Source organism: Ostrea edulis, chromosome 6, assembly GCF_947568905.1.
Source record: "Ostrea edulis chromosome 6, xbOstEdul1.1, whole genome shotgun sequence".
NCBI lineage: Eukaryota > Metazoa > Mollusca > Bivalvia > Ostreida > Ostreidae > Ostrea > Ostrea edulis.
Genome location: NC_079169.1, coordinates 37,178,644 through 37,193,611, shown reverse-complemented (window position 1 = coordinate 37,193,611; position 14,968 = coordinate 37,178,644). Strand labels below are relative to the sequence as shown.

At 33.8% G+C, this 14,968-nt stretch overlaps 1 protein-coding gene across 1 annotated transcript in view; it reads left to right on the top strand.

The window, feature by feature from the left end:
• The window catches only part of LOC125682966 (unconventional myosin-XVIIIa-like), a 28,992-nt gene extending 14,362 nt beyond the window's left edge, over positions 1-14,630 (top strand). The window contains exons 4-6 of the mRNA XM_048923619.2: positions 3,118-3,232; positions 4,296-4,390; positions 14,435-14,630. Of these exons, the coding sequence (XP_048779576.2) occupies positions 3,118-3,232; positions 4,296-4,390; positions 14,435-14,617 (393 nt within the window). The 3' untranslated portion in view covers positions 14,618-14,630. The remainder of the gene's footprint in view (positions 1-3,117; positions 3,233-4,295; positions 4,391-14,434) is intronic.
• Positions 14,631-14,968: the final 338 nt, after the last annotated feature.

Here is a 14,968-nt window from a genome sequence, read left to right as displayed (position 1 = left end):
TCATCCAAGTTTCATTCTATAAAATGTAGACGTAGAAAATTAATATGACAGTGAAGTGATTAGGTTTTGAAATGTTGGTAATTGTTTTATGAACGAAAATTTATTGTCAAAGATTCAATCACCTTTTGTTTAATACAGTTTGAAGAAAAAAAATCAATACTATAACATTTTTTATCAAAATAATCCGTGTAATTGGTCGGTATGCATTTTTCAGAACAATCCACTAAAATTTCAAGTGTTATTTTCTGATTACCAATTAACACAATAAATATTAATTAATAAATGGTATCAAAGGAATTTAAAACTGATATACCAATGCTTTGTGGCTAAAGAAACTATCTGCTACTAAGAAGAACGAAGACTTTCGGATTGTTCACATACAAGAAATTTTAGATTGTTTCGTCAATATCTGTGGTATGTGGACATCAATATGTATGTCTGTGGTATGTGGACATCAATATGCATGGCTGTGGTCTGTGGACATCAATAAGTATGTCTGTGGTCTGTGGACATCAATATGTATGTCTGTGGTATGTGGACATCAATAAGTATGTCTGTGGTCTGTGCACATCAATATGTATGTCTGTGGACATCAATATGTATGTGTGTGGTATGTGGACATCAATACGTATGTGTGTGGTATGTGGACATCAATATGTATGTGTGTGGTATGTGGACATCAATATGTATGTGTGTGGTATGTGGACATCAATATGTATGTGTGTGGTATGTGGACATCAATATGTATGTGTGTGGTATGTGGACATCAATATGTATGTGTGTGGTATGTGGACATCAATATGTATGTGTGTGGTATGTGGACATCAATATGTATGTGTGTGGTATGTGGACATCAATATGTATGTGTGTGGTATGTGGACATCAATATGTATGTCTGTGGTATGTGGACATCAATATGTATGTGTGTGGTATGTGGACATCAATATGTATGTGTGTGGTATGTGGACATCAATATGTATGTGTGTGGTATGTGGACATCAATATGTATGTCTGTGGTATGTGGACATCAATATGTATGTGTGTGGTATGTGGACATCAATATGTATGTCTGTGGACATCAATATGTATGTCTGTGGTCTGTGGACATCAATAAGTATGTCTGTGGTCTGTGGACATCAATATGTATGTCTGTGGTCTGTGGACATCAATATGCATGGCTGTGGTCTGTGGACATCAATACGTATGTCTGTGGTCTGTGGACATCAATATGTATGTCTGTGGTCTGTGGACATCAATAAGTATGTCTGTGGTCTGTGGACATCAATATGTATGTCTGTGGTCTGTGGACATCAATATGTATGTCTGTGGTCTGTGGACATCAATATGTATGTCTGTGGTATGTGGACATCAATATGTATGTCTGTGGTATGTGGACATCAATAAGTATGTCTGTGGTATGTGGACATCAATATGTATGTCTGTGGTATGTGGACATCAATATGTATGTCTGGTATGTGGACATCAATATGCATGGCTGTGGTCTGTGGACATCAATAAGTATGTATGTGGTCTGTGGACATCAATATGTATGTCTGTGGTCTGTGGACATCAATATGTATGTGTGTGGTATGTGGACATCAATAAGTATGTCTGTGGTATGTGGACATCAATATGTATGTCTGTGGACATCAATATGCATGGCTGTGGTCTGTGGACATCAATAAGTATGCCTGTGGTATGTGGACATCAATATGTATGTATGTGGTATGTGGACATCAATAAGTATGTATGTGGTATGTGGACATCAATATGTATGTCTGTGGTCTGTGGACATCAATATGTATGTCTATGGTCTGTGGACATCATTATGTATGTCTGTGGTATGTGGACATCAATATGTATGTGTGTGGTATGTGGACATCAATATGTATGTCTGTGGTATGTGGACATCAATATGTATGTGTGTGATATGTGGACATCAATAAGTATGTCTGTGGTATGTGGACATCAATATGTATGTGTGTGGTATGTGGACATCAATATGTATGTGTGTGATATGTGGACATCAATATGTATGTCTGTGGACATCAATATGTATGTCTAGTACACTAAAAATGTCTATTTCAATAGTTTTACCTTATGTTTGATTTGTTGCTAGGCAACCAAATTATGTCATCAGTAAAGTAAAAAAAAATTATTGTTAATGCTTAGTTTTGTTCTATTTCTGATATGAATATCGATAAGTTTTAAGAAGATGTCAAACAAAATTTTAACCTCTTCACTTATGAAGAGCTGCAAAATATGCCTTTAATCAGTAATGCAGAGTAATCAAATAAAAATTGAAGAAGAAGAAATTCACATTCAAATAAACCATACTTTGGTCAAAAAATGGCTTTGACGGTGTTCGACACTTTCTCTGATATCAGAGAATATCAATACAATGTTAGTTCTAGGATGACTTTGTTAAATATCATATGGAAGAAAAATATGTCATAACTTCAATGAGGACAATTATTATACCGTGCGATAACTACTTGCGATATCGTCACAAGAAATCGGTTATAAGATTGACAAGGAGGCACGCCGCAAACCAAGGATTTTCGGTCCGGGAAAAGAGCATCTTCGTAAGCCAAGGATTTTTGGTCCGGGATCAGATTGGGCCAAGAACCCTTGGCTTGCGAAACTGACAAGTACGATATAATAGAAGATCCTGGATGAATCCAGAAACAAAGGGGGAATTCTATCGCAGTGCGGTTTTTCCGCTCAGGGGGAAACTCTGTAATGACTTTGTCACAAAGTTTGTGCATGGTTGGAATATTTATGCTGGGGCAATTTTCTCGCGTAGGTAAAATCTATAAACTTGGTCCGTTTTTCCGAGGGAAATCTAGTCCATGCTGCAACTATACATGTAGTTCATGCTGCAACACAGGAATTACGACAAACATGCGATTATCATTGTTCTTTTCATTTGATCAACGTGAAGAACTGTATTTTCTCTCAAATATTTCAAAATACAAATCAATTATATCAAATTTGAATGGCGTAATATCGACTTTTTAATACGCTATACCCAATTTAGTAAAATACAGAATGATATAATAGAAAATCCATTGCTTCATAGTTGTGTTTAACCGTGAATTGGACGTTTGTATTTAGCGGTACAGAGAAACACTGCAGAAGGACCACACCGACTACATGCTGCAAATCCTGAACGAGTACGGTCATCTGAAGGGCAAACGCACCCTCCTTCTCCGGACACCATTGTTTAACGGTAAATAAATCTTCAGCAGTTCAATACTTAAATAAGCTGAATAATTCCCCAGATGCCTGCAGTTTGATGATCTTGGAGACCCAATACATTGGAACTTTAATTTCAAGTACATTCCTTAGAGAGCAGGGGCCCAATTTACAAAGGATCTTACCACTTCAGATCATAAATACACTGTACTGTTTTGCAAGTAAGCAATGCTGAAAATTCAAAGAGGCTCTAAAGAAATAAATCAGATATTAACATACAACCAATTACCATAGTTTTACAAAATTAACACCCAAAATGAAAATATCCATAACCCGTTTGAAATCTGTAAACGAATTCAATGTGCCTGGAACTCTACAAGACTGAACATTGAAGAACTATTACTAGGAACTATGGGGCAGGTGGCCTGGTTGGAAAATAGGGGTGGGCTTTTTTTTGGTGGGGGGGGTACATTGAGGATGGCTTGCAAAAATATAAAATTTCTATGAATATATGTAGACACACTAAGCACTGATGAGATTATTCCATATGATACACTAAACATTGATATGATTATATCATGATACACTAAACACTGGTGTGATTATTTTATATGATACACTAAACATTGATATGATTTATTCATATGATACTGAACACTGATGTGATTATTTCATATGATACACTAAACACTGGTGTGATTATTTCATTGATACACTAAACACTGGTGTGATTATTTCATATGATACACTAAACACTGATGTGATTATTTCATATGATCCACTAAACACTGATGTTATTTATTCATATGATCCACTAAACACTGATGTTATTTATTCATATGATCCACTAAACACTGATGTGATTATTTCATATGATCCACTAAACACTGATGTGATTATTTCATATGATACACTAAACACTGATGTGATTATTTCATATGATCCACTAAACACTGATGTTATTTATTCATATGATACACTAAACACTGATGTTATTTATTCATATGATACACTAAACACTGATGTGATTATTTCATATGATCCACTAAACACTGATGTGATTATTTCATATGATACACTAAGCACTATGATTGCAGGTAATGATGGGAAAAGTGATCTGCTGGAATTGTTCCAAGTATCTAAGGAAGAAATGGAAGCCACCAGGAAGGAATGCATTTCACTGAGGGAAATGGTAAATATCCTCTGATCCTCTCTACTTCAATAAATCTAGCATGAGCACCACACACATACACACGCGCGCGCGGTCGCACGCATACACACACATACATACACAAACACCCTATCGTATACGCGTTATATTTCCGCAGAATTTCTGTAAGAGTGTGACAATTAGCAAGACTTCTAAAAACGCTGTTCTATTCTCTATTCCATAATGGACACATTGTGATTGATAAATATCATTGAAGATTATTCAATATACTGTGAATATCAATTCCTTCAGGAGAACTTGCAATATCTGCATCCCAGTTAAAATTCTCTCGATTTATTGTGGAATATTTTTAAGATTAGTAATACGAAATTTATCTGTGCATGGGGAAATTAACAACCTGATTTGCAGGATTGCACCCTCGCTGTAATTAACATTATGATATTGTCGATAGTAGTTCTAAATGCATGCCTAACCTCTCAATTAGATATTTTCACACGAATGTTTTGTCTAGAAAATAATATTTTTTATCAAATGCTCTGCTTGTTAGAACTATGAATTAGAATTATCTCATTATGATACTTTGAAGATGTTGTCAATAATGGAAATGCAGGAAGACGCGGACGCAGAGCAACAGAATGAATATTCATAAGTAATGGTAGCACTATAAAAATAAATACGTAAACTATCAGGCAGAGCTTCCAAAGCCTTGAATAATGAAGTGTAGTTTTGTAGTTATCATTAGGGATATAACGGTCGTCACTATCATAAGAAAATAATGATGTCATGTGTGTTCGCTCAAATTCATTTTATTCGGTCAAATCACATAAAATATGGTACGTGATGTAGATCTACAACACAATTTTCTGAATCAAAATATAACGTCAGAAAAATACACAATCTTTCACTTTATTAGTTTTTTTTTTTTTTTTTAAGATTCATTGTTTTTATTACCTGAGCTGAAAGCTCAAGTGAGCTTTTCTGATCGCCTGTTGTCCTTCGTCTGTCCATCTGTCTGTAAACTTTTCACATTTTCGACTTCTTCTCCAGAACCACAAGGGCGATTTCAACCAATCTTGGCCAAAAGCATCCTTGGTTGTAGGGCTTTCAAGTTTGTTCAAATGAAGGGCCCAGGCCCCTTCCAAGGGGAGATGATCATAAAAATAGTGTGGGGCCATTCAAAAATCTTCTCAACAACCACTGGGCCAGAAGAAATGAAATTTACATGAAAGCTTCCTGACATAGTGCAGATTCAAGTTTGTTAAAATTATGACCCCCCGGTGGTAGGATGGGGCCACAATAAGGGATCAAAGTTTTACATACAAATATATAGGGAAAATCTTTAAAAATCTTCTCGAAAGCTACTTGGCCAGGAAAGTGGAAATTTACATAAAAGCTTTCTGACATAGTTCTCATTGTAACCATTGGAGTTCCGCAAGGCTCTATTTTAGGCCCATTGTTTTTTATCCTGTATATTAATGACTATCCACAAGCACTGAAACATTCTCATGTAAATATGTATGCAGATGATACTTCACAAGATGTAACAGATAAGTCAGTGGAAAATATTGAGTCAAAGATGTATGAAGATCTTCAGCGCAGTATAATGTGGATTAAGGAAAATAAATTAAGCTTAAACCTGTCTAAAACTCAATGTATGCTTATTGGATCGGCACAAAAATTATCAAAGTATCGAAAATTAAATTTAGTGATAAATAACCATGTCATAGAATGTGTTCAGGAGTCAAAATTACTTGGTATTATTATTGATGAAACTTTGTCCTGGAAAAGTCATATAGAATCACTTATGAACAAGATTTCCAAGAGAATTGGCATTTTAAGAAGAATAAGATATTTTATGTCAAACGATGCGCTGCTGAAGATTTTTAATACTATGATTTTTCCACATTTTACATATTGTTGTACTATATGGAGCAATCCAAGAAATGCTGAAAATGTGAATAAGCTTTTTATATTGCAAAAACGAGCTGCAAGGGTAATTCTTAACATCAGAAATTTTGAAACACCATCTAATGTCATGTTTACAGAACTTAACTGGTTGCCTCTATCAGATTACTTTGTCTATAGAAAAGTCATTTTAGTGTATAAAGTTTTACATGGTTTAATGCCAGATTATTTAAATGTTTTTAAATATGTATCAGAAGTCAGTCAGAGGCAAACTAGAAATTCTTATTCAAATATTTTGTATATACCCAGGGCAAAAACAGAATATTATAGAAGATCTTTCAGCATTTCAGGGAGCACAGTGTGGAATGCCTTGAATCAAAACATAAGAAACTCAACGAGTGTTGCGTGTTTTAAGAGAAATTATCTTAGAGATTATCACCATACTTTTTAAGCTTCATTTTGTATTCTATTTATCTTACATTCATAATTATTTCTTAAGTTTATATGTATTCTACTTCTTTTAATCTGTGTTTATTTTACTAATATCTGTATGTATGTTATATGCAGGACCATATTGAAAACTAGCGTTATCGCTAAATATGTAATCCTGGTTAAATAAAGGTCTTATTATTATTATTATTATTCTCAAGAAGATTCTGGGCTAGGAAAGTACTAATTTACATGAAAGCTTCTTGACATAGTGCAGATTCAAGTTTGTTAAAATCATGGATCCCAGGGGTAGGATGGGGCCACAATAGGGGATCAAAGATTTACATGCAAATATAAAGGTAAAATCTTTGAAAATCTTCTTGAGACCCACTGGGCTAGAAAAGTAGAAAATTACATGAAAGATTCTTGACATGGTGCAGATTCAAGTTTGTAAAAATTATGGCCCCGGGGGTAAGTTGGGGCCACAATAGGGATTAAAGTTTACATGCGAATATATCATAGGGAAAATCTTCAAATATGGGCCAAGGTGACTCAGGTGAGCGATGTGGCCCATGGGCCTCTTGTTTGACTTTCATATCACATACATACATTCTGTACATGTAATTTAGCACTACAAAGTAACATCATCAATATTCATGCGAGAAAGGCATTTTCACTGTAAGATGAGAGAGAGAGAGAGAGAGAGAGAGAGAGAGAGAGATTCATTCACATATTTTAAAATATGTCATTCTATTCGTTCCTTTTTTTAATTTATTGCAGTCAGTTACAGCTTGTCTTGCTTTAAGGGTCGTGGCTCGTCTCATTACTCACACCGTAAATCATATTAGATTATTTTATTTCTAAAACGCGATATTTCAATAACAGAAACTTTGTATATTACATTTTCTTGAATAATAAAAGAATGTGGACGTAAATATACACATGTATACAAAACATTTCCGCCGATTACTACTTCTATTGCTGCTGCTATTACTAGTACTAACATGTACTACTATTACTATTACTACTACCACTATTACCACTACTACTACTATTATTACCACTAATACTGCTACTAACATGAACTACTACTATTACTAACATGTACTACTACTACTAATATGTACTACTATTACTACTACTAACAAGTACTACTACTACTACTACCACTATTACCACTACTACTACTATTATTACTACTAATACTGTTACTAACATGTACTACTACTATTAACATGTACTACTATTACTACTACTAACATGTACTACTACTACTATTACTACTACTAATATTACTACTACTAATACCACCATTACTAACATGAACTACTACTAACAAGTACTACTACTACTACTACTACAACTAACATGTACTACTACTACTATTACTACTACTACTAACATGTACTACTACTACTAACATGTACTACTACTACTAACATGTACTACTACTACTATTAACATGTACTACTACTACTAACATGTACTACTACTACTATTACTACTACTAACATGTACTACTACTACTATACTAGTGTTATACTACTACCAACATGCATTACTACTACTACTAATATATACTACTATATTACTAACATGTACTACTACTACTATCACATGCTACTACTACTAATATGTACTACTGCTAACAAGTACTACTACTACTAACATGTACTACTACTACTAACATGTACTACTACTACTACTAACATGTACTACTACTAACATGTACTACTACTACTAACATGTACTACTACTACTAACATGTACTACTACTACTAACATGTACTACTACTACTACTAACATGTACTACAACTAACATATACTACTACTACTAACATGTACTACTACTACTAACATGTACTACTACTAACATGTACTACTACTAACATGTACTACTACTACTAACATGTACTACTACTAACATATACTACTATTACTAACATGTACTACTACTACTACTAACATATACTACTACTAACATGTACTACTACTACTAACACATACTACTACTACTAACATATACTACTACTACTAACATATACTACTACTACTAACATATACTACTACTACTAACATATACTACTACTAACATGTACTACTACTACTAACACATACTACTACTACTAACATATACTACTACTACTAACATATACTACTACTACTAACATATACTACTACTAACATGTACTACTACTACTAACATGTATTACTACTACTAACATGTACTACTACTACTAACATATACTACTACTACTAACATATACTACTACTAACATGTACTACTACTACTAACATATACTACTACTACTACTAACATGTACTACTACTACTAACATGTACTACTACTACTAACATGTACTACTACTAACATGTACTACTACTAACATGTACTACTACTACTAACATGTACTACTACTAACATATACTACTATTACTAACATGTACTACTACTACTACTAACATATACTACTACTAACATGTACTACTACTACTAACATGTACTACTACTACTAACATGTACTACTACTACTAACACATACTACTATTACTAACATATACTACTACTACTAACATATACTACTACTACTAACATATACTACTACTACTAACATATACTACTACTAACATGTACTACTACTACTAACATGTACTACTACTACTAACATATACTACTACTACTAACATATACTACTACTAACATGTACTACTACTACTAACATGTACTACTACTACTAACATGTACTACTACTAACATGTACTACTACTAACATGTACTACTACTACTACTAACATATACTACTACTAACATGTACTACTACTACTAACATGTACTACTACTACTAACATGTACTACTACTAACATATACTACTATTACTAACATATACTACTACTACTACTAACACATACTACTACTAACATGTACCACTACTACTAACATGTACTACTACTAACATGTACTACTACTACTACTAACATGTACTACTACTAACATGTACTACTACTACTACTAACATGTACTACTACTACTACTAACATATACTACTACTACTAACATGTACTACTACTACTAACACATACTACTACTAACATGTACTACTACTACTAACATGTACTACTACTACTAACATATACTACTATTACTAAAATGTACTACTACTACTACTAACATATACTACTACTAACATGTACTACTACTACTAACATGTACTACTACTACTATCACATGCTACTACTACTAATATGTACTACTGCTAACAAGTACTACTACTACTAACATATACTACTACTACTAACATGTACTACTACTACTAACATGTACTACTACTACTAACATGTACTACTACTACTAACATGTACTACTACTACTAACATGTACTACTCCTACTATTACTAACATGTACTACTACTACTAACATGTACTACTATTACTAACATGTACTACTACTACTAACATGTACTACTATTACTAACATGTACTACTACTACTAACATGTACTTCTACTACTAACATGTATTACTATTACTAACATGCACTACTACTACTAACATGTACTTCTACTACTAACATGTACTACTACTACTAACATGTACTACTACTACTAACATGTATTACTATTACTAACATGTACTACTACTACTAACATGTACTACTATTACTAACATGTACTACTACTACTATTATGTACTACTACTACTAACATGTACTACTACTACTAACATGTACTTCTACTACTAACATGTACTACTACTACTTACATGTACTACTACTACTAACATGTACTTCTACTACTAACATGTACTACTACTACTAACATGTACTACTACTAACATGTACTACTATTACTAACATGTACTTCTACTACTAACATGTACTACTATTACTAACATGTACTACTACTACTAACATGTATTACTATTACTAACATGTACTACTACTACTAACATGTATTACTATTACTAACATGTACTACTACTACTAACATGTACTACTATTACTAACATGTACTATTACTACTACTACTAACATGTACTACTACTACTACTACTGTTGGCATACATGTACATAGCATAGCGGACAGTATACAGGGAACTTCTACTGCCTCACTCTTGAGCTAGCCTTTAGGTGATTTCTCGTTAATCATGCAAGTTAAGCAAAGGCGAGGGTCTTCAAACCGCTGCACGTTATAAAATAATGGCAGCGTAGTGACTGATGTTTGGTGGGAGGCCTGCTTCAGATAGAGTATCAGGAAGTGTAGCAGACAGTGTTTAGGGAATTTCTACTGCTTCGCTAGAGAGCTAGCGTTTCTAGTGATATGGTAGTATTTCTCTAAGCAACGGTGAGCGTGTTCAGATCACTGCACGTTACAATATTATTATAGTAGGCTTGTTATGTTTCAAATCACCTGAACTTTCATTTATCTGACAATTATCAAAAGATAAAAACACAAGGCTATTAATTCATTTCATCTTTGCATGCATTTATAAGTATGTAAAATCTTAACTCGCTCATATATTTTGATTCATGTTTAAACTTTACAAAAAGCCATCGCAACATGATAAATCGAATGTACATGCAAGTTTATTATCATTCGGTAAGTTTATTATGCAGGATCTGTGTGTTTCATTTTATCATGTATTGTTGTTATACAGCTTTATTCAATCAAACACTCACGGGTACAACACAGAGCATGCTAAGCGTACCGACAATTTGAAATTACTTGTGCATCTGCATTAATGCAGATCTCTAGTTCTCTGGGAAAATATTTGGGCACACCAGAGAGCTACAGATCCACCCCTTATAAGAACCTTCGATTTACGCTGTATTCTTGCATCATAATATCAAAATATTCCTAACATATTTTCCGAAAATTCGCAACTTCAAATGATTTCATTTGTAAAGATAGCCATGTTATGTAGCAGTCAATTCGAAACCTGTTGATTTTTTTTAATAACTATTCATTCTATCCAATATGAAGTACGTATTCGGTCTTCATTTATAATAAACACGAATATTGGGCGTAAATATTGAAAAGTAATCCTAGTACGTTATGAAAACCATCAGTCTGGTTCCCGTCCCTATTAATCTTTTCAATACTGACATATAAAAACAGAACTTGGCGGGGATGGAACTGGAATTATTTCATCTAAAGAATGTAACTAACAATAGGCCCAGGGGCATAGTATTAAAGATATATGCTATCAATAACATTAAAACATCATTTAAAAATGGTTTACACATAAACATTATATATACCAAGTTTGGCTCCGACCTGGAGTCGTACGTCTACCCCGGAGATCATGGAATTTACAATTTCGGTAGAGGCCTTCATGTTCTACATGGCTAGATCTATGCATGTAATTTTTCTTACAGATGTGAGGTTGTAGGGAAGATGTTTTAACATTGGTCAATTTTTGCTCCATCCTTAGTGCCCCGGGGGCGCAGGAGGAATATGGGGGATATTAAGTCACATAGACTTTACTGTTCCAGAAACAGTACGAGTATGAAAATGAACCGAAACAATTCTATAATGTTTGGACAACTATTATTTCTGTACATTGCATCGGTTCATCACTTGTTCATGTATACATATATGTTACGAAAAGGTTTCCGTATAGTATGCTCGTATCAAAGTCAGCCGTTGACTGTAAAAGTCAGCCCATCTCGCAAAAGTCCACTACTAAATGTACTACTATTACTACTACTAACATGTACTACTACTATTATGTACTACTACTATTAACAACTACTACTACTAACATGTACTACTACTACTAACATGTACTACAACTAACATATACTACTACTACTAACATGTACTACTACTACTAACATGTACTACTACTACTAACATGTACTACAACTAACATGTGCTAGTACTACTAACATGTGCTAGTACTACTAACATGTACTACAACTAACATGTACTACTATTAACATGTACTACTACTAAAATGTACTACAACTAACATGTACTACTACTAACATGTACTACTACTAACATGTACTACTACTACTAACATGTACTACTACTACTAACATGTATTACTATTACTAACATGTACTACTACTACTAACATGTACTACAACTAACATGTACTACAACTAACATGTACTACAACTAACATGTACTACTACTAACATGTACTACTACTAACATGTACTACTACTACTAACATGTACTACTACTACTATTACTACTACTACTAACATGTACTACAACTAACATGTGCTACTACTACTAACATATACTACTACTACTAACATGTACTACTACTACTACTAACATGTACTACAACTAACATGTGCTACTACTACTAACATGTACTACTACTACTAACATGTACTACTACTAACATATACTACTACTACTAACATGTACTACTGTTGCTAGTACTACTACTACTCCTATTACTATGACAACAACTACTATTATTACTACTACTACTACTTCATGTACAATAACAACTAGAACTGTTTCTACTGCTGCTTAACTAGTACTGTTTCTACTGCTGCTTATACTACTACTACGACTATCCCGTGGTGATTCGGGTTAGAATAGGTCCCCAGTACCCCTTGCTTATCGTAAGCGGCCAATAAATGGGGCGTTCCTTAGGATGAGACCGCAAAAACCGAGGTTCCGTGTCATAGCAGGTGTAACATGATAAAGATCTATCCCTGCTCAAGGGCCGTAAGTGCCGAGCATAGGCCTAAATTTTGCAGTCCTTCACCGACAATGGTGACGTCTCCATATGAGTGAAAAATTCTCGAGAGGGACGTTAAACAGTATACAATAAACAAACTACTACTACCACCACCACCACCACCACCACCACCTTGAATTGCAACAAAACAGTCACAAACATGTGCTTTGTCAACTTTCAAGTGGGGACAACCCCACCTATGGTCGTATTCCGGGACAACCCCACCTATGGTCGTATTCCATGGCTGTTTTCGACGACGCAGCTCACGTCAAAGTTATATTAGGTCTAAATCTGAAATTTTTTATTTTGTTGTAAAAATGTGCCATTATGATAGTTTTATATGTAACTTTAACCATAGTCATTGATAAAATCAAAATTAAAGTTTAAGATTTTATCAAAATAAAGATTTCGGTTCTATTAAATATATCTAGCATTATATAGAAATCAATTTGTGTATGTATAATTTTACTTCATTCAGATAGGTTTTCTAACACAAATATTATTAACAAAAGTTTATAAACCTTATTTTTTCTGTCATTAAAATAGTAAAGCATAATTTTGCTACAATTTTTTTCGATAGCAATATATATATATATATGTAAAACTTATACGGTACCAATTTTGATGCACCAGATGCGCATTTTGACAAATAATGTCACTTCAGTGATGCTCAACCGAAATGTTTGAAATCCGAAATAACAATGAAGTTTTAGAGCTATTATAGGGAAGAACAGTGTGCCAAAAAAGTGGAGTCAAATTCCTCTAAGGATAAGAGCTATGCGCGAGGGAGATAATCCTCAATTTTGAAATGAATTTCTAAATTTTATAACAACAATTAAATATACATCCGTATTTTCAAGCTAGTAACGAAGTACTTAGCTACTGGGCTGTAGAAACCCTCGGGGACTAACAGTCCACCAGCAGAGGCCTATATATATATATATATATATATATATATATATATATATATGTATATATATAATATATACACACACACAATTGTATATATATTCTAATCATTTAGAAAGAAACTTTGACTGCACGAATTGAAGAGCAGAAACAGACAAAAGCCGCCCTAACCGAGTCAATCAGCGAGCTCCATGCCAAGCTTCTAAATGAAAGAGACATGGATGTTTTATTGCCGAGCACTTCCTCTCAAATAAGTGGACCACAGGATGTTGGATTGAATGTCATTTCTTCACTGTAAATAAATAATTGAAATGCTTTTCTCTATTCTGACTATCATATACATTCAATAACAGCATCACCTCTCGCAACACTACAGTACAGTTACATTGTCGAACCCCTACCTCTGCTGTATGTGGACGATTTAATTTATTCCCTACTTTTATGAAAATATTATTGTTCCTGTTCATACTACATAATATGCTGAAGAAGTTTCCTTCATTGAAGATAACGGACAGTGATCAATCAATCTAATAACTCCTATAAGGAATACAAAATTAAGAGCTGGGCAAACACGGATCTCTGGGCATCAGGTGTCTTTGAGGAGTAAGTATCCTCTGACGACCGGTCACATCCACCGTGAGCCCTATAT